General features: G+C 42.5%; 1 protein-coding gene across 7 annotated transcripts in view; it reads right to left on the reverse strand.

Moving 5' to 3' along the window:
* The window catches only part of MYT1 (myelin transcription factor 1), a 136,097-nt gene that overhangs the window by 53,645 nt on the left and 55,137 nt on the right, over window positions 1–27,315 (reverse strand). For 6 of the 7 annotated variants that reach the window (XM_069243221.1, XM_069243219.1, XM_069243218.1 and 3 more), the window contains exons 2-7: window positions 23,652–23,752; window positions 13,373–13,427; window positions 12,684–12,714; window positions 6,086–6,148; window positions 1,617–1,867; window positions 253–1,098 (exon numbers count right to left, since the gene is read on the reverse strand). In XM_069243221.1, coding sequence (XP_069099322.1) covers window positions 253–1,098; window positions 1,617–1,867; window positions 6,086–6,148; window positions 12,684–12,714; window positions 13,373–13,427; window positions 23,652–23,752 — 1,347 coding nt within the window. The remainder of the gene's footprint in view (window positions 1–252; window positions 1,099–1,616; window positions 1,868–6,085; window positions 6,149–12,683; window positions 12,715–13,372; window positions 13,428–23,651; window positions 23,753–27,315) is intronic. The other variant, XM_069243217.1, reaches the window with a different exon arrangement.

Genomic DNA, 27,315 nt, shown 5'->3' on the forward strand with positions numbered 1-27,315 from the left:
ATTTTGGGTTTTCTTAAAGGAGCCATTCTGAATCTCACCAATCAGAAGGTTTTGGACAAAAACTATTATCTAACTCCTTTCGTTGCTGTATTCCCCCTTCAGTACAAATAGAACCCAGTTTCATCATGAAAGAGCTTTCGGTCTCTGAGAAAGGTTCATGTATTCTTATTGACTACTAAGTGGTGAAATTCAGTTTATTTCTGACATAAAACAGTTCAAGCATGCTCTTTACAGACAGCCTCTTTTAAATACCTTTCCTGTAGTAGTTTTTTCGTATCGCTTCCATGGTTCTGTTGTGCTTGTCATCTGCCTGGTAGTGCTTTACATGTTCCCCAGGCAACCTTCCTGGTTCCCTTACCACCTTAACCTGCTCGGCCTTCAAAGCAATTGCCTGCTCTAGTAAGCCCAGGTTCCCCCTGGTCATCATGTCATACATTTCAGACTCGTCCGTCACAGCAGACTTTTGAGAGTGAGTGTCATCATCCTTCTCATCATCTGATCGCACCTCCACAACAACATCATAATCAGGTTTGGGACTAAGCTGCCCTTCATGGTGGATTTTTTGAGAGTCATGTGAACCATGAGGCATTTCCTCACAGATCAGATCAGTCCTTGCATCTTCTTCCTCCTCATCATCTCCATCCTCCTCCCCTTCATCATCCTCATCCTCTTCCTCCTCCTCCTCCTCGTCATCAATGTCATCATCATCGTCCTCTGCGGCTTCCTGCAGCTTGCACTCCTCCTCGCAGCCCACCTCCTCTCGAGGTTCAAGCCCAGGCTCACTGCCCTGCTCACTTGTGACCTCAATGACTTCTTCAGCATCTTCCGTTTGGATGATGATTTCTTTTTCACATTCCTCAACAACTTCTTCTCCCACCTCCTCATTTAAATGTGGGACTGCATTAGAGGTGGGTTTGCAGTCTTGCAGATCACTTTCAGGCAGGTATCCTTCTGTGGCTAGGGTTTCTTCTGCTATTTGGCCAAGGTTCAATAGGGAGTTAGCAATGATTTCTTTGTAACTGCTGTAACTGGGTTTTTGGGTGATTGCAGTAATGGTGGATGTGTTTTGTTCATATGGTGATTTGGCTGGACTTGTCTCTGCAACGACAAAAGAGAGTTGAGTATCAGATTTCAGCAAATGTACTAGCTTTATTATACTTTCTGTTTTGGTGATGTCATATACACATGTCTACCTTTCTATAAACGGTATACCACGTCAAGGGTATTGTCATAGGGTTGTAGAACATTTGCTTGGGACTTTCATTGAGGTGCTTTGAAAATTTATAATTGACTGAAAATATTATTTGGTACTTTTTTTCAACATTCAGGTTTTATGGGGGCATTAAAGGGAATAGATCAAGTCTATAAACTGCGCATTAGACCACTTTGTGAAATGGATTTTGCTTTCCTGCGATTATCTTCAAATAGCATAGTCAGCCCATGCAAGACTGTAACTCTGAATTGTTAGCATGTTCTTCTGTTATAAAATCACTGGCCTATGTATAGTTTAACCCATTTATCGGAGAGGTGCTCTAGATACTGAGGGTTGGTACTCATGTTGGAATAAGATACCATGTGTCCACAGAAATATAATGGTATTTTACTAGACTTCTCACCTTCTTCTGGTACCGGACTCGGGGTCCTTTGTCTCTGCAGTGCTTCTGGCTCATCTTCTTCCTCACATGTGGCATCTGAGTCCTCGCTGAGTGAGTCTTCTTTTGCATCCAAATCCTGGCTGCCATCGCTATCTGCATTGTACCCTTCATCCAGAGTCAGCTTGAGAGGGTGTGACTTTCTCTTGGAGGCTTGATATTCAGTGTCTGTATCCTGGAGTTTCCTTTTTCTCGCCAGAGGGCAGCTTTGTGAACTGGAAGGCAAAAAAGGTGTCACACAGCACAACAACAGTTTCCAGGTCACCCTTGCCTCCCAGAACCCTGCCATTCCATTATCTGGCATAAACCTTATACAGAGTTCCCTTTTAGTTAAGACTGTGTTGTTAAACCCTCAATTACAATATGGTATTTTCTCTTTGTTAAAGTCAATTGAGCCTCTGTATCATGAAATTCCACAAGGTTCATTTTCTATTTGCTGTTACCATTTCTTGGTGTGTGCCTGCACCATTGTGGGATGAGTGGATCTCCCTGCACACTTGTGTGTTTTGTAATTTCCTTCAACGGCTAACTTATAAATCTTGAGACATTTGTTATGTGTCAGCACGTTTGTTTCTGAGGTTCCCCGAGGCCTCCACACACTTAACATATTGTAGGTTGTAGGAGTTGGGCATATGCTTTGTGACTGGCTTATTAAGTTGTGACATAAAATATGTTCTGCACATTTATGTTTCAAAACTAAAACTTGCATTTTGCAGATGCAAAGAGGCAAGGTAACATCTCGAGGAAACTGTGCTGGTCATGTGTAACTTCTGGTGGCTGTAATCTGAAATAATTTTATTGACTTTGCAGGGGGACAAGAAGCATAGTTTCTTCTATTTATGGAAGGGACTATTATGCCTAGCAATATAAATGTATTACTTTAAAGGAACGCTGATTGTATTAGGAGAAACTATCTGGTTCAACAAGTAAATAAATGTTGATCGAGTCGATCCCTGCCTGTAGTAACACAGTGAGCAAACACACATGGAGTAGAAGACAGTCAAGAGTAATTTCCAGTAGTTGCGATTAATTTAAGCATGCAACCATCTATTTTACTCAATGAGTCGTCCTAAGTGACTGGGGATGTTGCACAGAAATCTAGCTTCACCTCACCAGTAAGTCTCGGCAAGGAGGGTTTGACTGGGAAAAAATATATCAGACACCCTAATAAATGCGGCCCACATTAGTGATTTAGACAGCTAAAAAAAGTATCCCCTGTTTGCATAGCGGGCAGTTTTGAACTTGTAAAGACACACTGTGTAAGTATTTTCGAAGGTATGGAAGAATGCATTGATTTGAGCTTGTTGCAGGCAACATTTGTTTTAATATCAGGGAAATCATTAGTAAAAACCACCCATGCAGACCATAAAACAGGGCGACAGTCAGCCAAAGAACGACCCATACAGACTAGCCAGTTAGGCAGTGCCTGGTTGCCCTAAGGACATCTCACCCTGTCCACAAGGTTGAAATATTCCAGGCATTCTTTGTATTGCCATAAAAAAGGTATGATGAAGTAGTGGGCAAGACTTCTCTTTTTGTGGCATGGTCAAAATGAGTTTCAAGTGAATGATTGAGTGAAATGCTGCCTGGAATAAATACCAGTAGTTGAGATCAGTTTCAGCAGTTCACCTATCATAGTCGGTTTTCCTCACTGATCAAGGTTGGGAGCACAGGAATATAAGCCTTCAGCTAAATTATTGAGGCCTACAAGCAGGGAGAGGCAGTGAATCATGGAAGCAATGAGTAAGAGAGCAAGTAGACAGCAATAGAGGGCAGTATCAAGAAGCCATGAGATGGACAAAAAAGAAAGTGTATGGTAAAACTGGAATGGTGTTTTGCACTATGGCATAGAGGACACTGGGATTAGAAGGAGGAAGGAACCCTTGCACCCTCTTCCCAATAGTTAGCAAATGCCCTGCTTTGTTACATTATGAATATCCTCAGACAGAGAAGACGCAGCCCCTCTTCAGATTCTAAGTAGTGCGCGTCCTGTCTACTGTAAATTGCCTATTGTAGATCAGTTGCCACATGAGAACATAGATGATTTGTCTGCTCCAAATATAAAGGGACTGCATAGAGACGAATAAATATCTTAATCATTATACATTTTTGTCATAGTTTTGTTCCACCAATTATGGATTCTGTCTGCTTCAGGCTACCTTTTTGTGTCTTTTTATGTTTTCTCTAAGGTGGCCTTCATAAAACAAGCCCATGAGAAGTGAAAAGGTTTGAATTTAACATGCAACAATGAAAATATGTTGCACAGAGCCACAGATTAGGCCTTCTCTTTGCAACAAAACAAATCTAGTGCAAAGACTGATACCAGACCCGCAAATCTAACTTGAATATTTGTCCATGTCGATTTTAATGCCAGTTGATGCAGACAACTTCACTTCTCTGATCATGGAATTTGGTACCTGGGTCTGACGTTTTACTCCAAATTTGCTCACCTGCTACCGGGTTGATTTTTGGTGAATTCATTATCTTTTTCTGTTTAATTTCTATAATTTTGAGGCAATGTGGCAGTCAGGAAACCCTGAATTGATAAAAGATAATCAAAAGGCGAAAAGGATAATCAAAAGCGATCGTTCTCATCTTGTCTTAGTTTTAATGATGCTACTCTGCTTCCTTTTATGGATATATATAATTTATTATTTTAAATGTGCAAGCCTTGTAATATAGAACACCTCACCACTTGCCAATTGCACATCTAAGGCATAAGAAAGAAGAAATGTCAGCAATCTCACTGGGAAACCAGCATTTGGCAAAGAGTTCCAAGGGGCTATCCCCATAGTAGAGGGGTGCTGAACACCTCATTGGGAGTATAGCCTTCATCAAAGATTTGAGGTGTAGATGGCAAAGTCAAGAAGTGCTGGTCCCTTCACAAGCTGAGTTCCATTAGGCAGCACTGACTAGTGCAAGACAAGAATTTCCCAGTTGCAGCAAGCTGCCACAAAGGATTTTCAAAGTGTGGACCTTAAAACAGAAACACACCAATTGCCGTAGAAGGGACACCTACAACAAAGAACTTCATGGTTTACCACCAGTAAGGAAAAGCTAAATATCCTCAGGAGAAAGGAGATCAACATTAAGAGCCTGATTTAGAGTTTAGCACACCTGGTTAGTCCATCACAAGCGTGACAGAGGTCCCATACCCCTTATTCCGATGCCATTATATACTAGGAAACTTGTAACTTGTCATGTTTTTGACAGATGAACCCGTCGGCCCGACTCTAAATCAGACCCTATGTTCCAGAGAATAGACCCTTTGAATGAAATTATTGACTTCTCTAGGATAGGTTCAGGGATTCTCCTATCACTACAGTGTTCCTAATAAAGGTAACAATTGTCCCTGCAGCGGTATCAGTAAAAATGCACCGGGTTGGGTGGACAAGAGCAACGTGCTAAGCAATGTTACCCTCCCCTGACTTGCATCATCAGTACCAAGCCATACTGTAACTGGACCAGAGAATTTTTTGTCATACCCAGGAGAACCTTTGTATCTGTGAAATGTGTTCAAGATTATACGAAGAGACATTATATTGCATTTTAAAATATAGTATAGGCCAGAATGTTATGCCATTGTGAACAAGAGCAATATTTTTAAATCTTAGAGTGGTCATTAAAGAGCAAGAAAGGGCAGAGAATAGGTGTCGGATGGAGTAGAGCTATTGATAAGCAATGTAGTAGCTGGTGATCAATTGTAAAGATTAATTGAGTAAACAAGGATAGTCTGTGAATAAAGGGAGAAAGTAACTGAGCAAGAGAAGGAAACTGATGAGCACGTTTTTGGCGTCCATCAAGCGAAGGGAATCCTTGAGGAAGAAGGGCAAGCTGTTGATAAAGAAAAATTGTTGATGTGCAAAGTAGGAGACAATGAAAAACAAATAAGAATATTCCAGTTAATGAGATGATTCAATGAATAAGGAAATCCCGAAAGGAAATCATCATTGGGGTAGGGGGTTTAGGGGCCTTGATGAGGAAGGAGAAGCATTTCTGTCTTCAGAAAGAAGAGCCAATGAGGGTTGCAGGTGAGGTATGGAACACCTTCCACTATAGTAGTGAAGGCATTCAATATCTAGACTGTATTCCTGCACCAATAAAGTACCTACCATAGGCACTGTTGTGAAAGGTAGACTCTCCTCTGTGCTGCATTCTCACCTCAAAAATAATTTACGAGCTAAGCAGAAGTCTGGGGTTGACAATTGGCTAGCTACTGAACAGGATCATCTATGAGTGAGTTTTGGAGTCTGGGTTGGACCGGTTATCCTTTCCTCACATACCTACATCGACCATGGTTTACCAGTGAAGGACTGTCTGATGGCCTGCCTCTACCTCTCTCACAGCAGACCTGTGCTCTTCACTACTCCCCAGTGTTCATTATCTACGAGTGAGGTATGGAGTGTGGATGATTCCCTGTCCCTCAGTCATACCTTCTGTGCCTTGCGTATTTTGCGCGGATATGTCCCTCTCCGGTACATCCAGGGGTCGGACAGCTGAGGGGGAAGGAATACAAGACTGGTCACTGCATTGTGCACCATGCCATTTCCCATTTACACAAACTGCACATGCTGACAACAGTTCACATTTAGAGTGTGGGGACAGCTGGATAGCCACTCTCAAAGCATATGCAAAGTTTTTCATTGTAGCCGTGTGCCATGCTTTTAAATCCTGACCAGGTCTCTCTCTCTGTAGTTTGCTAAATGCTTATGAAATGGCTCAAGTCATTTAACGAAATGAGCAATTAATTATGGATTGAGTAGGGCCTTTAATTAAAATTTTGAGACTGAGCGCAGATTGTGCATAACCCCTGTCCACCATGTGTTGAATTTTTTTTTCTGGTCTACATAGTATTTCTTTCTAACTTGCTTCCTCAAAATCAATTGATTCTTAAGTGTTTTCTGCCTCAGGCTGTTCAGAATGTAGTAAAAGACCATCCACATACATAGAGGCAGATTGGCCTCTTCTCCAATCAGAGATTTCCGAGTATACTAGTGCCTCTGATAGGCCATTGAAATGCAAAACTCTAAAACTGTGATACAATGGCCGTCTGCTACCATAGTACTGTACATCAGTATATAAGGCCCTATATATTGATATGAAAGATAGGAATAGAGTATACACAGATCCTCAGAAATATTAGTGCACTGAGAGGTAGTAATTATCTTTTTGCAGTGATCTATGGCCCATAACTCGATAGAACTGTGTGCAATGATATAAGCCTTTCCGTCATGATATTGGGCCATGATTAGTGATATTAAATACTATGCTGCAGTGTGATTTGTAGGCATGGATGTAATTTTAATTACACCAGAGTAATCAGAGTAATTTTAGTATATTCTGCTTCACTCTTTCACAAAATTACCAATATTACACAATTACGCCCACTCATGTAATTAAGAGCAATTTATTTGGGGAAAAAAGCACAGAATTAACAACTTTAGTGAGCGCAAGTGGCTGCTTGTGCTGCTCTTCATGTTGTTCATGTTCATTTTGGACGCAAGGGAGCTTTTGTGCTTAACAAATAGCGCTAAATGCCAAATTACTCTTCTTGTGTAATTATGTGAAATTTAGTAGTAAGTATGGAAATTGACTCTACAATTAATTACCCAAGTTACACCCCACCCATAGTGATGTGGTGGTGTGACAAAAGTCCAGCTGGAAATTTGTTTTGCATTTTGACTCTCCTAGTGTAGTGCCTCTCCACTCTACACCTTGATCTAAAACAAGGTGACTTGCCTTGGTTCTTCCAGTGACGGCAGTGCTGGCAAAAGTGTTCAAACTAGCCTAAAAGTGCTAGAGGTGGATACTGGAATGGAGTGATGGGGCATGGTTGAGTCATGGCAGTCCCTCCTTTTCTAAAAGCCACCTCCTGGCATGCCGATGACGGGGAAAATGTATGAGTTCCCACTCCCGCCGTCAATCTCATTGTCACAGCTGCGGGTACTGGGCAGTATAGCTGAAGGAGACCTCGCTTCAGGGATAAGCTGATGGTATATGTGCAGCAGCTACATGCCAAGGGAGAAAGGGTTTCAACAAACCGTCAAAATGAAGAGAGTGCCTGTAATGATAATTACTTGTCTTGGAACTTTGCTACCACTCTCGCCCCCTCCATCTTTCCTCATGTCTTGCAAAATTGACTTTTGCACCTCCACAGGAGCAGTTAAAGGAGTGAGGCCCCAGACCCTCGTGTAGCATCCACTCCTGCTCATGTGTACATTCTCAGAGAAGGTGAGGAGTACTCACCCTGAAGTATATCAAAGATATTAAAGGTTGTACCCCAAAAATTTAAAGTTTGTGGCTCAATATGACAATCAGATGACAACAATGAGTGTCTCAGAGTGAGATTTTATTGTCATTTGTTGGAAATTCACCCAGTGAGTGTCTGTATGCTGCAGAGCCCACATGACCATTCAACTAGACTTTCTCCCCCCCTAAAGATCTATGGGGGTTATTACAACTTTGGAGGAGGTGTTAATCCGTCCCAAAAGTGACGGTAAAGTGACGGATATACCACCAGCCGTATTACGAGTTCCATAGGATATAATGGACTCGTAATACGGCTGGTGGTATATCCGTCACTTTACCGTCACTTTTGGGTCGGATTAACACCTCCTCCAAAGTTGTAATAACCCCCTATGTCTTCATCTGACCTTTTGTATTTTGTGAGCAACTCTGCAATATGCATTAATGCAGCGTTCAAACTCCTTGACTTCAGCACTATTGTGAAGTGTCATTTTAAAGGTAGTACTCAGCCTCCCTTTCCTGTCCCTGTCTGTTCCATTTTAATAAGTTTAGAATCCGTAGCAGATTCTGTTAGGATGCCCCTTTTTGTCCATAGACACATTCTTTTATCCAAAGCCACCTTGCTGTGATGCCAAGAGCAAGGATGTTTAGTTTACTTGCCTCTATGCAAGGATAGTAGAGGATTACTTTGGTGACAGATCCATCTGCCTACGTCTCCACCCACCTGAACAATCCTCCAGAATTTCCAGCCATGAACACATTATTGGTACAATAATTCAAGCTATTTCAACAGGAATAATCAGAGAATAGTGTAACCACCATATTGTTCTTTTTTCTTCTACCAGCGGTTCTCAAAATTGAATACTTTTTTCAAATCTTCACCATATTACAGTTCTCGAATGGGCAGGTACATAAAAATAATCTCTTTATTTTGATAAGTGATCACCACTAAGATGTGGATAATTAGCTGATTGCCGCACATGGCAGACGGCCAGTCAATTTATTTTTTTGCCAGATTTCTAATGGAGATCTATTAGGCAAATACCAAGAATTGGTGATGCCCACAAATGATTTAATTTAAAGTTTGCAATACAAGCCCCCTCCAAACATAACACATCTTAAAGCTCTGATAGCACACGAATACGCCACTCTCATTCAAGCTTTTTTATTTTTGGCAAGGCTTTGAGGTGTTGCTATATGGGTTCCCTTTCTGCAACTTGTATTTCATGTCTTTTTCCCACATGCATTTAAATGTTTGTTCCTAACATCTTACATAGATTAAGATGTTTCTTTGTATCCATTGTGAGACTCCTCAACACATCACAGCCTTTAGTTGAGCTCTGGTTAGCTGCCAGTGGAGGTCTAGTGCACCTCTCGACCCATGATTCCTGTACCCCTTAGACTGCCTGACTTTGGTGTTGACCCAATGCTTCTGTGAAAGCTTCCATCTGTAATCCCCTATCAATAAAAACTTGTCACACATTTTCTTAAATAAGTTCCATTTTCTCTCTGTTAGTGTTTATAAACAGGGATGTGTGATTTCGTTCGGATGATGGAAGAGGTGTTCCTAGGTGGGGAACTTCTCTGTTTACAACTACGACTATTCATTACCAGTCGGGGTGTTTCTTCAGCATAACAAAAACAACAAAGCCCAACAAAAACAAACTGTAATAATAACAATAATCATATATTTCTTGCATAGCACTGGAATTGCATCTTCCATCTTTTCTTCCTGGCTCTACCTTGTAAAGTCATTTCATCCCTCCCAGTCTGCCTCCTGATGTAGACCTTGCAGTGTCATTATAGCTTGTTTCTAGACTTCCTGAACACGTCAATCCTTTTTCAGAATTGGCCATCAGTCTGGAAACATTTTAGGTGAGTTATGTTTTAGGACAGTCCTCATCAAGTACATTAAGTACATTAATAGTAACAAAATGCCTATGGCCCTAATTTTTATATCGGTGGTAAGCATACAAAGTGGCAACGGCGACAGCATATCATTACTGCCAATATAATGGTCTGTCTGCTAAATTCAGATGCAGGGGGACTATAGTTTGGCAACTGCGGAGACTACTCCATCTCTGCTGTGGCTAAACTGTTCTGACGGCCAGATGGAGTTGAAGTGGTTGGACAAACGGCTACACACCTGCCTACCCAATTTAGTTGAAACCGCACATAGTATTTTTCTGCCTGTCACTGCAAGGAAAGCACTGGTGGTAAAGATCATTAAAAAACAAAAATCCCCCTCCAGCCATGGGAATTGACCTCCATGGTGAGGGGTGGCTATTGGTTTCTCTAGGTGCATAAGGAAAATTCCGCTTCAGGATTTTTGTTTTTGAAATTAAAAAAAAAAAACTTTTAGGGTTGGCTCCATCATGTTGGTGGAGCTGTGCATCAAATTAAAAAAAGCATTGACAGGAACTCTGACTTGGCGTATTTCCTAATTTGGCAGGCGAGTGTTATACTCCATTGCCCTGACGGACTTAATCTCCGCCCACCAAATTAGAAATAGGGCTGTATGTTTCAACCCATTAAACTCCATATTTCTCTACATTATATCCCTGTCCTTCATAACTGCTGTTTCACTCTTCCAGGAAACACTGATAACAATTAATAGATAATCTCTCTAAAGCTTGATTGTCTACAGGACTATCTTTGTATATGTGCTAGCCATGAGTATTACTCTATGTACTTCAATTTACACTTGACTGCATGTGAACTTATTTTTCATCTTTTTGTCCCTCCCAAGCCTTTGAAGTCTCACCCACAATTGTTCCACACCTTAAGAGATATAGGCCCTCATTATGAACACGGCGGGAATCCCCGCTGTTTTCATGCTGGCGGTCTGAACACAGACCGCAAGCCTGTTTAGGACCCCGCCGGCCGTATAATCAACATTCTGCTGGGCTGGAGGGCGGAAACAGTGTTTCTGCAAGCCGGCCCAGTCGAATGCTGGGCAACGACATTGTTGATGGCTCCACATGGAGCTGTCGTCAATGCCACCATGCGGCGGGTGGAGAAGCAACCGTTGCGCATATCAATGCCCGTAAATCGGGCAGTGACCTGCGCGATGGGGCTGTGCACGGGGACCCCTAAACTACCCATACCAAGTGGATGGGCAGTGCAGGAGGCCCCAGAGCATCTCTCAGCCAGCCTTTCCCTGGTGGGTAAAACCGCCACGAAAAAGGCTGGAGGAACAAGGGTTCTCTATCCAGAGGTGGGCGTTGCTTGCAGCGCTGCTCTGTCGGATAGAGAAATCGGCAGGAGTCTGGCGGTGGCGGAGGGCCGCCTATGGCGGTCTTCCCTTGTTTATAATATGGCGGTCCAGACCCCCATGGCGGTGGTGGTAATTTCCGCCGGCGGCTGCATGACAGTCTGGACCGCCATGTTCATAATGAGGGCCGTAATCTCTGTCAGAGTTTTTATTAGGGCAGTTGGCAAAGAGGTATTCCCAGTGATTAATTTGAGCCAGTGCTTGCAAGTGGGGCCTATCTGCAGACAGTTTTGGGGAATGGGGTGTATTTTTCCTCATCAAACTTTCACCCAGTGTAAGAGAGAAAGAAAAACATACAAGGAGGATAGAAGGAGAATGAGAAAGACAAAAAAATATGTAAAAAAGGGAGAACGAAGGAACCTGTTTGAGTAATATTAATGGGCAGGGAGTGTCTAGTAGTGCATTAGAGAGGCATGAGATGGAATCAAGAATACGTGACCTTGGTATTCGGTATTCCGACATACAGTAGTGCTGGCTGCTGACTTCAGAGCAAAACTTTGGCTCTGGTACTTATTCTTTTACTAATTAAACTGGCTATTTCTTCACTGACATATTCCCTTTATAGTCATTGCATGAATGGGCTCTAAAAGTGGTCTTATGCTGCAAATAGCTCTCTATGGTGAGCACTTCATTCATTTGTTTCTACTGGCATAGTCAACCATTTCAGGACCCACACTGAGGCACATCACCATGGCAATCCGTTTTCTGTTTCTAACAGTGTCTGGTGTTGTGCTGAAATCTAGAGACAGCAATTTATGTGTTTTTCCAAGCACAGATGTCCAGTTCAAGGCCTGTATTTTCCAACCACGTCCCTACTTTCACTGCTGAGGACATTTCATCAGCATTTACCAGCCCTGACGCTCTGCTCTGACTTCCAACAAGTGAATGAACAAAGATGTCTGCCGTACTGCTAACTAGCAGCCTTAGGGTCCCAGGATATCCCCACACAGCCTCATGTTCCTGACAAGTTTATGTTGTGATAGTTATGGCAGACACAGACGACTCCTACAATCCAAATCCGGTGGAATAAGATGCTACCAACTAAGAATTCTGAGGAGGCATACGCAAAACGAGTGGGGAGAATGAAAACGTTTTCAGATATATGGCAGTATTTTAAGAAGCAATAAGTTATTAATAAGCATGGTAGACTGATATATGGAGCTAAGGTTCATGAAGTATGTTATGTAATATATAAAATGACAGAAAATCTCGATATGATTAGAATTGATAAAGGGAATCGAGTTGAATTGATAATCGAATGAACGAAGGTTGTCCTGGTTATACCAGTCAAAGAAAATCAGCTGATGCTACTACAGATGAAAATATATTTTATTCTGAGTACGTGTATACCTGAAATTTAAAAATAAAAATAAAAGTTCATGTTGTGATAGTTTCAGGCCCATTATTACTTAAACTACTTTGTGTTTGCTCTTGGGTCATTCTTTTGCTCATCAACATACTGTTAATCACCAAAACTCAGTCTTGCAACACAGAAGAAGGCTGTTGCTCACCTTAATTCCTGCTCTGTGAGTTCTACGGGTACTAGGGAGCAAGGAGACAGAAAGGCAGTTAAATGTTGCGCTCGTCACCACAGCAGGACAGAACACTCATTTTCTATGTACTGAGCAATTTTGCCTGATTTTAAATATGGTAGGAAGGCAGGACTAGCACGTCCAGCGAACAGAGCCACCGACATGCAATGGTTAAGTATCGTACTTATTTACCAAGAGACTATTCAGTTTGTGGTCCATAATATGTCAGTTATAAAATCAAACACAATTTAGCGCACAGGCATCCTTCCAGCACTGGCCTCTTCGATACTTGCCCTTGGAAATGATCTTGGTGCCATGTTGGTTTACAGTAACATCAACATGGCATATTACATCAAGCACTTGTGCACAGTTTTATAGAGAATGACAAAACTTGAGTCTTTCAAGGTGGTTTACTCCTTCTCTTTGGAAGCAAACATAGGGCCTGATTTAGAGATCAGGGGACTGGTTACTCTGTCACAAACATAACGGATATCCCATTCACCATTTTACGATTCCAATAGGAAATAATGGGATCGTAATAGACGGACGGGATATCCTTCATGTTTGTGATCATTAACCCCATCCACCAAACTCTGAATGAGGCCCACAGTTTCTTGCCCTGCGGCCCCTTTTTGAACATGCCTGTTACTGCCATTATGAATGCCTACCTCTGATTCCTTTCGATCGCGTCCTTGATCTTCTTTCTTCATTTTCTGCTTCCATCTGCAATCACGAAAGAGAGAGGCAGGGTAATATCCAAGTAACACTTTGCCTGTTTCTTTATATTTTCTGCTTTTGAAGAGCAGCTTGATCATTCATAGAGTACATACTGTCTCAAAAACACAAAATATAACGAAATGAGTAAAATGCTATATGACTTCTGGGTTTGAATCTAGAAATAAAAAATGATTAGTGCAAAGAGCAGTGTGTATATGTTGGCATGCCATTTTGTTCTCTCAATAACTGTGAAGATCAGCAGCTTAGTAGACGACAGAGAAATTGGGAGACAATTTTCAAGGATGCATAGTGCAGTTCGTTGCATGACAGTCATCTTTCAAAAGTGGTCATGAATTCACTTCTTTGCAATATGTGAAACTATTATTCAGTAGCAAAAAACAACACCTTTCACCTTCCTTGTCTAAGTTTTGTTCAAGCCAGGACCAAACTCATTCTATAGGAGGCACTTGGACATGTAGGTTTATATCCTGATTTCGATTTGTTGGTTGTGTTAACTGTGTACCTTTCAGCAGATATTTCTCCTCTATCAAGGCCGGATGAAAAAATGTAAAGATCTCCATCAGGGCACCAAGGGTTTCTCAGACAAAACCTATTGAATCTGAGTTGGCTGGACACTTTGGTAATAAACAAGTATAATACATTGGCCAGTGCTCATCTCTGCTGGTGGAATTGCTGCCAGTATTCTTGGACCTGGAAATTGACCCCACATTTGGGAACACGTTGTCAGTATCCGCATAACCTGCCTCCCTAAAATCCTGGAGGACCTTCATAACATGTAAGCAACACTATAATTATTTTTTCAGGAAACCTTGGGACTTTTTCTGTTGCGGTGTTTCATGGAGTAAACTCTGTTGAATATAATTTCGGATTACTCAGCCTAAAAGGGCACCTACCACTAACACCATTTCTGTAGCTTTACCTCTCCAGAGGAGTTTTCGCTTTTCACCTGAATATTAACCAGTCTAAATTGGTCAATATCTTACCATCACCATTAGCAATAAATCTGTTGTGCTTCTGGTGGATTTACCATTACTGTCCACTAGACTCTTGTTATGTGTATTAGAGATCACATCAAAAAAGTGCAATACAACCCTGACCATTATTGCATAAACATTTGCTACAGCACTAGGGCTGTGTTTAATCCTAGACTCCATCTCTTCCACTTTGGGTGTGTGCCACAAACACTAAATGAAAGAATTCGATCAATGTGTCTCCATTACTCTTCACCTAAACACAGTGAATACATCTAGGGCCAGATGTATCAAAGGGTTTTACCCATTCTGTGTCTATGGTAAAATGTGTTGGTACATATGGCCCCTAGTCCTTTCCTCATCTCATGTCCTCACCCAGACTGCATTTTCCTCCCCGGCATCACAGTAAAGGTATATTGTCAGTGCTTGATACAAGCCATTCACTGCAAAGGATTTGTAGACGTTTGTAAAGTGCATCTTTTCCTCCATCCTCATCCTTTTCTACCCCTATGTAGCGGGTTCCCTTCCACAGTAGACACTGATTTGCAAGATCGTTTGGAGGGAGGGAGGATGGGGAGTGTAAAAAAAATACAGTACAGATGGGAAATGGGAAGATTGAACGTCAGCATTCCAATAATGAGAAATGCAGTATGTTATTATTATTATTATAACACAAGCTTTATTCGGTCATAAAACCATCAAAGCAGAAAACAATACTCCATGCAATGCAGTATGTATTTTCTAGTAGATGAAGCTCTCCAATGTACTTGATGTTGTAGCAGAGGCCACTGTTTACATCATGGGAAGCCTTTCTTTTTGTGGTGTTTTTTCAGCCATGGTTATTAACTGTTTACAAAGCATTCATGCCTCATGAAATGTGGAAGAACAAAGAGGCTTCTCTAGCTTTGGCAGCTTTTCAGAGGCATATTCCTAAACAGTCGGTCGTATTTCTACCATGCAGTGTCCTACTAAAGGATGTCTTCATCTATGTCGGGGGCTCGTCTCCAGATCATCTTTTTCGTCATTATCAGCCAAATGGAACACATATTTCTATCCATGTGTGCCGTATGACCAGCTCATGTTGTTGAAGACTTTTCCAGAGGTGTTTGAGTTTTCTCTGTGTTGCATGCTCAGTTGTTGAACTTTTTGCCCAATGATTCTAAAGCGCGGATGAAAGACACAAGCAAATGGAAATTAGATTTTTCCCAGCAGTATTGCAGGGTGCGCAATACTGATTCGGATTTTTATAATACCTCCATGCATGGAGATTACACAAGTTTGCAAGTAACATGTACTTTAATAAAAGCATATGTCCTTGGCTCTGATTCTCACATCATATCCTCCCAAAACAACTGCATTTCTTCACCGCTGTATTATTTTGTGCCTGCAGCAGTGTCCACGTATGTGGTGGAGACTAGAGTTTTTGGTTAGTTGTTTATTTGCACACTGGGCTCCATGGAGGGATGTTGATTTGTTCTGTTCTAATGACAGCAAAACTGCATTTTCTTTAGTACACAACAATAGAATGCAGAACAAGTTGCAGAGATACCTTACTCTCCTGCTGCAAATACTGAAAGAAGCCCCAAAAGAAAACCAGATGTCTCCTTCATTACTGACTGTAGTTTCTCAGCCTGAGTTGGCCTTCTTCGAGCAGTCCTTTCATCGTAAATGTATTGTTAGGTCTGGGTTTTTGATAGTGCACCTAAGAAACAGACAAACAATATGCACAGAGTTGGCTTTGGTTCTACCCCTTTCAGCCATTAGCCCTTTTGACAAGTCTTTTTAAGTCATTGGTTTGAGACTTTGTGAACCATGGCTTGGCATTACCCAGTGTAGAATACATCTCTCTCCAAGCACATCCACTGAAATGCTTGCACTGAACTGCATAAAGGGATTAATTTACAATGATAGTCCTCTTTATTAGAAATGCTAACAAAAATAGGACGGGGTCAAAGGCCAGGGAGCCTACAATACAACCCACTTTTAGTTTCTTTTATGGCTTTATTGTGCTTTTGATACATGCGTTGGCATGTTAATCTGAAACCGATTGGATTTGCCAATACTTGTGTTTTTTAATTTGTTGTTTAATGCTGAAACCAAGACAAGGAAACTGAGGCCAAGAGAGATCAAGCCATTTGCTCAATGTCACACAGCTTGGCCAAGCAATTTAAGCAAGATTATACAGTATACCATCTGGTTCTGGAGCCACAAACTTAAGTGTGTGACCCTTTCTCCATTGCTCACAAGAGTAAAGCTGCTTTGGAAAATGCTCTGTTACTAATCTAAAGCCGGTCATATTGATGTAACGTCGCTCAAACATTGGAATCCTAGCACAGCCAATTGAGCCTTTCATCGTTCCGAGCTCATAAAGTACTTGCCAATTAATTTGGTGATGCAAATAGCTTCCATTACCTCACCTTCATGCCCTAATGAGGTGCAAATGTTAATTGAAATGTGTTATCTGGTTATCGAAGACCTTTTGTAAAGCTTCTGTCTACGGTAGTCTCGCCCCTTCTCAGTCACATAGGTGTGATCTGAAGTTTTTCTGTGCTAGCCTAATCTTAGCAAAGATGTTAGGACTATTTTTAGAAATGATGTTAGCCAAGGCCTTTTGATTTTACTAAAATTATATATGTAATATACTGACTTATGCGGGCTTTCAAGCAGCCCTCTTCATCCATTGGTACGGGATTTTATAATTAACACTTTTTTCTTCCGCCCACTACATCATCCACATGGGCAGTAGGACCGCCCACCTAAGCCATTGGCTGGTTTACTGTGAGTGACAGCATTCTGTCAGAGGGAGCACATCCACATGCAAACTAGTTCCTTTCAGAGCCTTATACATCCGTGGCAACATGCGCTTATTTTTGTTGTTTAGACAACGTATGTTTTTTTAATTGATCAGTACCCGGAAACTTCCACAATAATAAAGTGATGCAAAAACAAAACAAAATGAGACGAAGCCAAAAGACTTCCAGTCAACGCCAAACTTGTTGGGTTTACAAATGCTTGTTGCATATGTTTTGCATATGTTAAATTTGTGATTGCCCCACAGAACTGCGTCACTTAGGCATTGTCTGTCCATCCACCTTATCACCTTGCTATCCATTGCGCACGGTTGCCTCTCTTATTTACTCCTCTTTAGATCCTTTTAGCCCCTTCTTTACAGCCGCCTTTGTAGGCTGTCATCTCCAGGGGTGCAGCTCTGTGTGTCTCCTTGACAGCTCTATGCAAATGCATCATTAGGGGCCATGTTGCAATTCTCCAAGGTCAGCATTATAATTCCATATATATTCAAGCGCTCGGCGAAATAAATGCATCTATAAAACATTCTGCGCCATACAAGCAAAGCGCGCTCTGCAATATTTATGGGCCCGTTCCAGAGATCTGACATTGTTTTTTTTCTTTCCCTCTGGTGCCTTGTTTTTTTCTTAATGCAATCTGTATTTTGCACAGTTTCCGATTCTTCTCTCGCTTATGGCAGCAGAATGGTTCGCGATACCTCCAATGAGAATCTAGAATTTATTAATTTATTTATTTTTACTGGGAAGCAGAAGTTGCACGAAAGCAGCTCCAGAGGCTGCTACTGGGGAGAATGGAAACAGTGTTTCAGCTCCTGTGTCCTCCCCAGAACTGTGCTTAATGAGCCGTGGTCCTGAGAATGCAGAAGAAGCCCTTATTAAATCACCTGCTGCCATCTCACTTCCCTCCAGGGACCAACTAGGCCCTTGCTAAAGCTCTAGTCCCACAGTGTTGTTCATTTACGCTCCATGGTCTTTCTAGGACTGCACACCTGTATATCCCTGCTCAATGCATGCGCACAACACAATATCTACTGAGTCTGTGGATCCCTACCCCAAAGGTTCTTCTATGGAATACTATGCTACACTTGGAAGCTAAAAGTGGCAATTTATAGTGCTGACGTTATCTGTTACCTTTAAAAATAAACTCAACTGGTAATTCTGGTGGAGGAATATTGGAATGTTGTCTTCTGGTTCAAGATGGACAAGAGAGTTTTGACCAAATATTTACGGAATGAACTCCATAAAACCTGAAGACAATTTAAGCAAAATTCTATTACATCTTTGAAAGTACCAAGTCAAACAAACAGACACTCCCAGAATATCAGAAACTGACACCAGTTCCAGGATGTAAACTATTCAACTGGGATTCTCGTGGCCTTGTACCTTTCTAAAGAGGGTTGAAGTCTGACCGCCTGATAGGTCCAACATGTTCCCCTGTAAGATTCTTGCTTCCTCCTTCTCGCCCTATCATGACATTTTGAGAAGCCACAATCTGCGATTTACTTTGATGTATGGCATTATGTTTCATGTAATCCTTGTAGTTTAATAGATGGATGTCCTAATATCTGTAAGTCACACATTTGGGATAGGAACTCAATTGCATTTACATATTCAAATGATAATGAGAGTTTAGATATTTATCACCGGACCTCAATTTTTTTTTATCGGGTGGTATAATCAGTCCGTTCACCCTCAAGAGCTATGGAGGTTATGCAAAAAGGAGATCTTGCATCAGTATGAAGAAACTAATGAAAGAAAGAGCCTCTGAATAGACAATAATAAAAAGTGAAATGGATACGCTAAAAGAAAGTGCCCCTCGAATACAGAAGCAGGAAGTGATGAATGAACCAGAGAATGTATTGGGAGGATTTGTTGAATGAACCTGGGAACAGGAACCAATAAGTGAACCTGACCATGTACAATGAATAACTGAAAGAATTGAAGAACTCACAAACAAGAGGTGTCAACTGAATCAGATTTTAAACATGAAGTGTCAACAAACAGAAAGAAACAGGAGTAAGAAAATGGTGGTTGTCACTTGATTTTTATAGTGCATGCTATATGATTACATTGATGAGAATGGGGAACTGAGGGTGCACTGTCACCTCTCAGTTTTGAGTCCTAACAGCTCAAGAAAAGCAAACCCATACAGGAAAAGGCAGAAAAATGCTAAAGCTAACACAGCAAGACTCTGGTCCAGGCTCCTGTAGTCTGCTGTTTTCCTGCATACTTTTGACATGCATGTCTCAAGTAGTCACAATCTCAACCCCTGCTATGCATGAAAGTGCTAGGACAGATGCTGCAGCTAAAAAGATGTAATACACCTGAACACTGAATCTTTATGCGTCCTGTGGCCTCTGACAAACATCGCAATAGTGAGTCTCTTCTTAAACAATATGCTATTTGTTCAAAAGCCGATCCCTTTGCTGTTAAGGCCACGTTGCTCTTTTTGCAGATGAGTTTTACTTATATATCAGTTACTGACTGGTGATTTTGACTTGTAATGGAGCATGGCAGCTACTGTTGTACTTTGGCACTGAAGACCCGAATGGCTTGATCAATGGGGAATTCAGAAGATGGTCTCAAAGACTAAATACTTTTAAAGAACATTAGGGCTGTGTCATATAGACTGTACACTATAAGCGTGTCTGCTTCAGCCCCAGCCCTACCAGCCATTCAGAGGCTGAAGCCTTGTGAAACATCCTTATAGGCCATCACATTTCCGAGAGATAAGCAACTTCTGGATGTCAGATGTTTCCAGCAAGGCCATATACTGGTTGTTGTGTCAGCCAGTTTCTTACTCAACAGAAGGTATTAGGAACTAGCATTCTCGATGGAGAGTGTGATCTGTGAAATCAAGGAGAAGAAGCCTCTGGCATGTTGGCTCAGAAGAGATAAGGTTATACTTTGCTTCTAGACTGACAACAACCAGCTGTCTTGTTGGGTCACCAGACCCTAGTTAGACTAGTTTGCAAAGATAACAGCATTGTAAGACACAGAGAATTGGAAAGGGAAAACGAATCAGCTAAAAAGAATGGAAAAGCGCACTCATGGTCTACAAGTCCCTAGTAAATGTACTGAAGCCCAGACCTCTATGGCCATGACAATGTCTGGAAACGCCAACTTTCAACCTTTGTTGGATACCTGCTCTGCAAAGCTATGTGCATAAACACTTAAAACAGCTCTGCCGCAAGAGGAGCTTTATTCTACTTGCTACCTCTGGCAAATGATAGTGTATGTTGCTGCAGACCTCTATCCTGTGTATTGCAGTTTTGTCAATGCATAGACTTTATGAATGTGCTACATAGCTCCTATGCACACATATTGTTTTTCCCCAACTCCTGACCTTTCAATGTATGATGTGTGGCGGTCATGGTTGTTCATATTTTCTGATCCTTCGTTCTGAGATGGGTGCATGCCTTGGGTGCATACCATATATTTTTAGTCAGTTACCCCTTCATTCTGTAATGCGTGTGGTTCATGAGTTATGGTATTGGCTAATCCTGCAGTCATGATGGATGCAGACATGGATTTCTTCTCAACTCCCCTCGGGAGGGCGTATGATGGGTTTCATTTCTGTTGCCCCTTCACACTGTGGTCAATCATGTCAGGGATTTCGAATCAGCTTCTGCTTCAATATACAATGGATAATTATCCTAGTTTTCCCACCAGTATTTCCCTTACACACCACAATGGGATGCATATCATGTGCTCTCTTTGGGAAACATGTCTGTTTCTCCAGCATGGGAGCTTTGCACCATCTCCCTTATGTTTACCTCATCTTCTGAAAATAGCCAAGTTACACATGTGAACTCTGGACTGACATTCAGCTTGGAGCGGTGGTTTGCGAAAAGCAGTTTACGCCTTTAGGGACAAGTGGCCCTGGCAGAGAGAGAAGTACGCCTCTCCACTGTCTCATATAAATATTCCTGGCACTGCATGCCAGTCACCTTCAGCAACCAGTGTTCTCCCTGCAGAGACCAGTGCATGCAATCAGCATCCTTCTGCATGCATTTTTCAGAAATAACTTACAGCTGGTGATTATTTTATCAATTACATCTTCTGGAAACACCTGATCATTCTTGTTTTACACTGAATCGGCCGCACCATCACTGCTGCTAATTCCCTCGAAATTCCTTGTGACCTGGAAACTCTGGATCTGTCAGAGCCCAAGTCACTGGGGCACAATCACAGGCTTCCTGGGAAGTGATTGGGAGCGCCTGCTGCGAAAGTGGGCATCACGAGAGCATGAAAGAACAAGCATTTCCAATGCAACGGGTCTCGCATTTGCACGAGTTAGAGCTATTAGCGTTGTAAAGAAACAAAAATGCAGCACGATCGCACTATGTAAAATGCAGCGCGATCGCGCTGTGTGGAAAATAAACAGATAAAGTAGTCCGGAACCCAGGCTGAAAACATCGAGCCTCGTATGTTTTTGGTGCTTTACCGGTGCTGTGTAGATGGGCTAACCACTGGAAAAGGCATGACGTATGCACGCCTTTCACAAATGAAAGCAAGCGGATTTTAAAAGGCAAGCCCACAAACCAATGTAAGTGACTGACGTCACATGGGCGTGGTTTGAAGCCCAAAGAGAGATTACAGAATGGACCGAGCTCTTTGCGCTCGCCCATAAAAAAGGGGTCGATCTGGTGTCGGTTTCTCTCTACATTCAGGGCAACAGTGTGTTTGTAGAGAGATCTGCTTTTACTGTACTGCACAGATCTCATTTCAGGATGGTCAGAGAAATTCAATACAGGTCCTTCTCTTGTGGTGTCTAGATGAACATTGTGTTCTGTGTCACTGTGACTTCTGCTGAAAGGTCAACGAACAAGCTTCCCCGCAGAATGAACACAACTGCACATGCACTATTCATCACAGCCATCACCGCGTGATGCAAGGACACATTTCATGACCTGTGCGTGCTTGGTGGATGTACCACCATCCTTGCAGGCAGAATGCTGACACTGCACAACCGCAGGTGTTTTCTCAAAGTCAAGGATGTTTTTCTCTTTTCTACAAAGTGAACGGCTGATTGGAATTCTGATTGGCTGGTGGTTGGGGGGTGCGGAAGGGCTGAGATTTGTTCTTTACCACATAACTTAGCAGCGCTGATGGAACACCTCCTTGATGAGGAGTATACTGTCACCTTGATATTAACACGCACCCTCACAAATTGGAGCCACGGCAGCTCCTATAGAAGGTGAAATGAAAGCTAGATTCAGTTCATCACTTCAACATTTAAAGGTCCAAAAATAGTCACGGCTGTGGGGAGATCAGCAGAATTCCTGATAGGCAGGTGCCTCTGTAAGGCCACTAGTACTGGGGCCTGTGATCCCCCCTGAGGTGTGAGTGACTATGCCTCAGCCCTGTCAACCTCTTTACAGTGTCCTTCTTTTGAGAAATCTCCCTGTGTCCGCTATTATCATACTTAACTGTGTGGTAAATGCCCACCTTCTTCAAATGTCTTATTTCTATACCTTCGCCTTCATTTCCAGATTGTGCCTTCCTCTCAACGGTGTCCTGGCCTCGCTGTCTACAGGACTTAGTTGCCCATCTTAATCTGATAAGTGACTATTCCTGGTAATGTGATTGTTGCTCCCAAGCCAATCCAGCAGGAGTATCCTTGCCTCAGCTGCTCAGGGCATTAGTGATGTCTTTGGATATGAAATGTTGACATCCTTGCGAATCAGTTTGGTTCCCCACTTGTCATACATTGCATATGACTTCATTGTAATGTCAACAGTTTCAGGGTAGGCTTTGCGGCAGGAGGGGGCTAATCTCCAGAAGGACACACTAGGTGCACTAACTCACAGATGCAATGGCGAGGTAGGAGCAAAGCATGGGCCCTTTCCTTCACACCAAGCTGAGCCATGAGCACCTGATCTCCACCTCTCTCCATGCATACTTTCTGCTGATGTTCACTTCATGCCCCTTTATCCTCTGGGCTGCTGGTCAGGGCACTCTGACCCCAGAATACTTTGTCCAGTTGGTTCTTTGAGTGTAAAGGCCACATGCCCCATTAACATTTGAGAATAACTCTGCTACTGCCTCTCCTTGTTTTTTTAGTGTTCTTTTGTAAGTGTTCTAATCATTTTAGGATATATACCAAGTAGTCCAGCATCAATCCTCATCATGGCCGCCTAACCCACCCTCGCTATCCTTTTGTGTCATCCTGTTATTTGAGTATATAGGATGCTATAAGTTTGAATGACCTGTAATTCTTCATACCTTACCCAAGTACACAGCTTAAAAAAGCCCTAGTACCATTCTGATAGTGTCTAGTCCTGTTAGAGCTATTTTTGTAGGGGAGACATTATTATTCTTTAATTACTTGTAACCTTACAGGAGATAATCAGCCAGTGTAGGCTGTTGATTGGTGGCCTGTCCAAACAGTGAAGGCGCATAATGCCAGCCTTATGTGACACACTCACCTTGAGGGCAGCGCTATGTAGTCTCTTGGCTGTCTCGCAGCTGCTGACCTTCTCTCCCCTCGTCCACCTCTGGTTCACCAGCTCACCCCGGAACTCATTCTCTGTAGTTGGAAGGAAGCAAAATGTCTATGAGAAGATGGCCACGCGGACGTCAGGACTGAGTAAACTTCGTACACAAGGAATCAACATTTGAGACGGAGAATTATATGGCACTATCTGCGAAAGATTTAGAACTTCTAAGAACAGTAAATAACTGTGATTAGTATCCCAAATCAGTGGTATTCAATGAATTGATCTGTGCAACTGTGGGAAGGTGGGGTAGAGAGTGACATGCACTGAAGGTATTTTAGCCAATGAAAATTAGTCCAGCACATGCATTTTGGTGGCAGGATTATTACTGGACTACCATAGTATTCCCCTCTGTACTCTTCGACTGCTCACAATATACAGCAAGCATTTGCAATGCAATAGGTCTTGCATATTTCGGACAAGTTAATTGTCATCTTTTGACAACAGCGACCATGAACAAAAATATAAGAAAACATAAGAAGAAACTTAGAAAAGATGACTTGGCAAAATAATAGAAAGCTTTAATAAATATAACTTTGCAATTGTGTGCCTGCTGGGCACATTTTTACCAGTCACAAACCTTCTGTTTGCGGGGCATTCGAAGTTTTAAAAGAAAAAATAGTACCTTGATCACGTCGGGAGCAGTGGACGGGCACCAATTAAATTGAATCAATTAGTGCTTAATCCATGCACCAAACAGAGAAACGGAAATGAAGCCAGGCGTGCCTTGACGAATTACGAGGCTGTAAATAAGAGTGTCACACAAACCAACGAATGGTGAGCAACAGGCGGGCTCTAAGCCTTTACTAAACACAATAGTGTCTCGCATGTGAGACGCATGCGCTAGCGCATGCACTTGCAGGCTCGAACCTAAAAAAGCTGAAGCTACCCTGTCCGAATTATTACTTGTTTGTCAATGTCTTCTCTAGAGATAGCTGTTTACAGCTAAAACATTTATAATGCGTGAAGTTTAGTCAAAGTGTGTTCTTTTGTTAATGCTTGTGTCTGGGAGCGGGGGTGTTGTTGGACAAACTAGAGAAGGTTGCGAATGACCCAGCCTGTGTGTTGTCCGCATTTTGGAGACAATATCGAGTGGGCCATGGAGGAGTGTCCGTACAAGGGGAGAGAGAGGTGTGCCAGCACTTTGCTAGACAGGAGTAAACTGCTTACAAGCCGCGCCTCTCTGCCCTGGACGTTTGATATCCTGCTTGAATTGCACCCATGAGCATGCCTCGAAGGGGTCTCCTCAGTGCATCTAGCAGCATATGATAGAGCTAAAGCACTGGACGACTGACACTGTGAAACTAGTCAACTGATGGGTAATTAGTACTCCCATTTTAGAAGAGGAGTCTATTATCCCACCACCACCCAAGATGTCTGCTGAGAAGTGACATGGTTGGAAGCAGATGAAGATTATGCAGCGCCAGACTTGGCATGGAGACCATCTGATGCACACAAGGATGTACTAGTGAAAGTGTGATCTCAGACTTACGAGTTATCCTATCTCCGCATCCCACTTTCTATGTGAGGATTAGCTGAGACAAACTTTTCCTGTGCTTCCTAGTGCATTCTGGGATGTGCAGCCCATGCCTTTTATTGTGGTGATTCTTATTATATTCTGGAATGGGCAGATCATGCCTGTCTTCACTCTGCCTCTTAGTAATTCTCGGATGTGCAAGTAATGCCTTTTATTATTATGAATCGAGGTGCTTTCTGGAAAGATCAACTTCTGACTCCTTTCACCTCTGCCTTCTAGTCATTCTGGGCTATGTAACTCATGCCTACTATTATTGCGCCTCTTAGTGCATTCTGGACGGTGCATTATACTGTCTATTATTTTCTCTTCTCTTCTCTTCTCTGATGTTCTGGGATGGCCATTCCCTGGCTTCTGTTACCATGCTTCCTAGTGCATTCTACCATGGGCAGCTTATGATATTTATTTCTCTGTTTTCTAGAGCTCGCTGGAATTTGCATTTTATCCCTTTTATTACTAGTCTTCCTGGTGCATTTTCAGAGGTGCAGTTCCCACCTACTGTTACGCTGCCCACTGTATCCCGATATGTGCAGATCCAGCTCATATAAGTGTCTTCGAATGAACTGAAGGGATTTACAGTAGTGCTTCATATTACAGTTTATTTGGGAACATGCAGCTCCTGTCGCCCACTACAGTGTATTCTGGGATGAAGAACTCTTGACTCCTATTACAGAGTATTTTGGGATGTGCAGCTTGCACCTTCCATTACAGTGTATTCTGTGACCTGCAGCTCAAACCTTTTATTACAGTGTCTTCTGTGCCGATCGAACCTCCTAATACAGGGTGTTCTGGCTCCTGTTTCCTATTATAGTGTATTTTGGTGCACAGCTTGCAACTCCTGTTACAGTGTATTCTGATGTGTGCGGCTCACACCTCCTATTACAGTGTACTCTGGAATGTCAGCTCCTGCTTCCCATTATAGTGTATTCTGGTGCACAGCTTGCAACTCCTGTTACAGTGTATTCTGTGGTGTGCGGCTCACACCTCCTATTACAGTGTATTCTGGAATGTCCGCTCCTCCTTCCTATTATAGTGTATTCTGGTGCACCGCTTGCAACTCCTGTTACAGTGTATTCTGTGGTGTGCAGCCCGCATCTCCTATTACAGTGTACTCTGGAATGTCAGCTCCTGCTTCCCACTATAGTGTATTCTGGTGCACAGCTTGCACCTCCTGTTACAGTGTATTCTGTGGTGTGCAGCTCGCATCTCCAATGACAGTGTATTCTCCAATGTCGGCTCCTGCTTCCCATTATAGTGTATTCTGGTGCACAGCTTGCACCTCCTGTTACAGTGTATTCTGTGGTGTGCAGCACGCACCTCCTATTACAGTGTATTCTGTGACGTGCGGCTCACACCTCCTATTAAAGTGTATTCTCCAATGTCGGCTCCTGCTTCCCACTATAGTGTATTCTGTGGTGTGCAACACGCACCTCCTATTACAGTGTATTCTCCAATGTCGGCTCCTGCTTCGCACTATAGTGTATTCTGTGGTGTGCAACACGCACCTCCTATTACAGTGTATTCTCCAACGTCGGCTCCTGCTTCCCACTATAGTGTATTCCGGTGCACAGCTTGCACCTCCTGTTACAGTGTATTCTGTGGTGTGCAGCTCACACCTCCTATTACAGTGTATTCTCCAATGTCGGCTCCTGCTTCCCATTATAGTATATTCTGGTGCACAGCTTGCACCTCCTATTACAGTGTACTCTGGAATGTCAGCTCCTCCTTCCCATTATAGTGTATTCTGGTGCACAGCTTGCACCGCCTGTTACAGTGTATTCTGTGGTGTGCAGCTCGCATCTCCTATTACAGTGTACATTGGAATGTCAGCTCCTGCTTCCCATTATAGTGTATTCTGGTGCACAGCTTGTACCTCCTATTACAGTGTATTCTGTGACGTGCTGCTCACACCTCCTATTACAGTGTATTCTGGAATGTCGGCTCCTTCTTCCTATTGACGTGCTGCTCACACCTCCTGTTACAGTGTATTCTGTGACGTGCTGCTCACACCTCCTATTACAGTGTATTCTGGAATGTCGGCTCCTGCTTCCAATTACAGTG

The sequence above is a fragment of the Pleurodeles waltl genome, chromosome 7, assembly GCF_031143425.1.
Source record: "Pleurodeles waltl isolate 20211129_DDA chromosome 7, aPleWal1.hap1.20221129, whole genome shotgun sequence".
NCBI classification, from domain to species: domain Eukaryota; kingdom Metazoa; phylum Chordata; class Amphibia; order Caudata; family Salamandridae; genus Pleurodeles; species Pleurodeles waltl.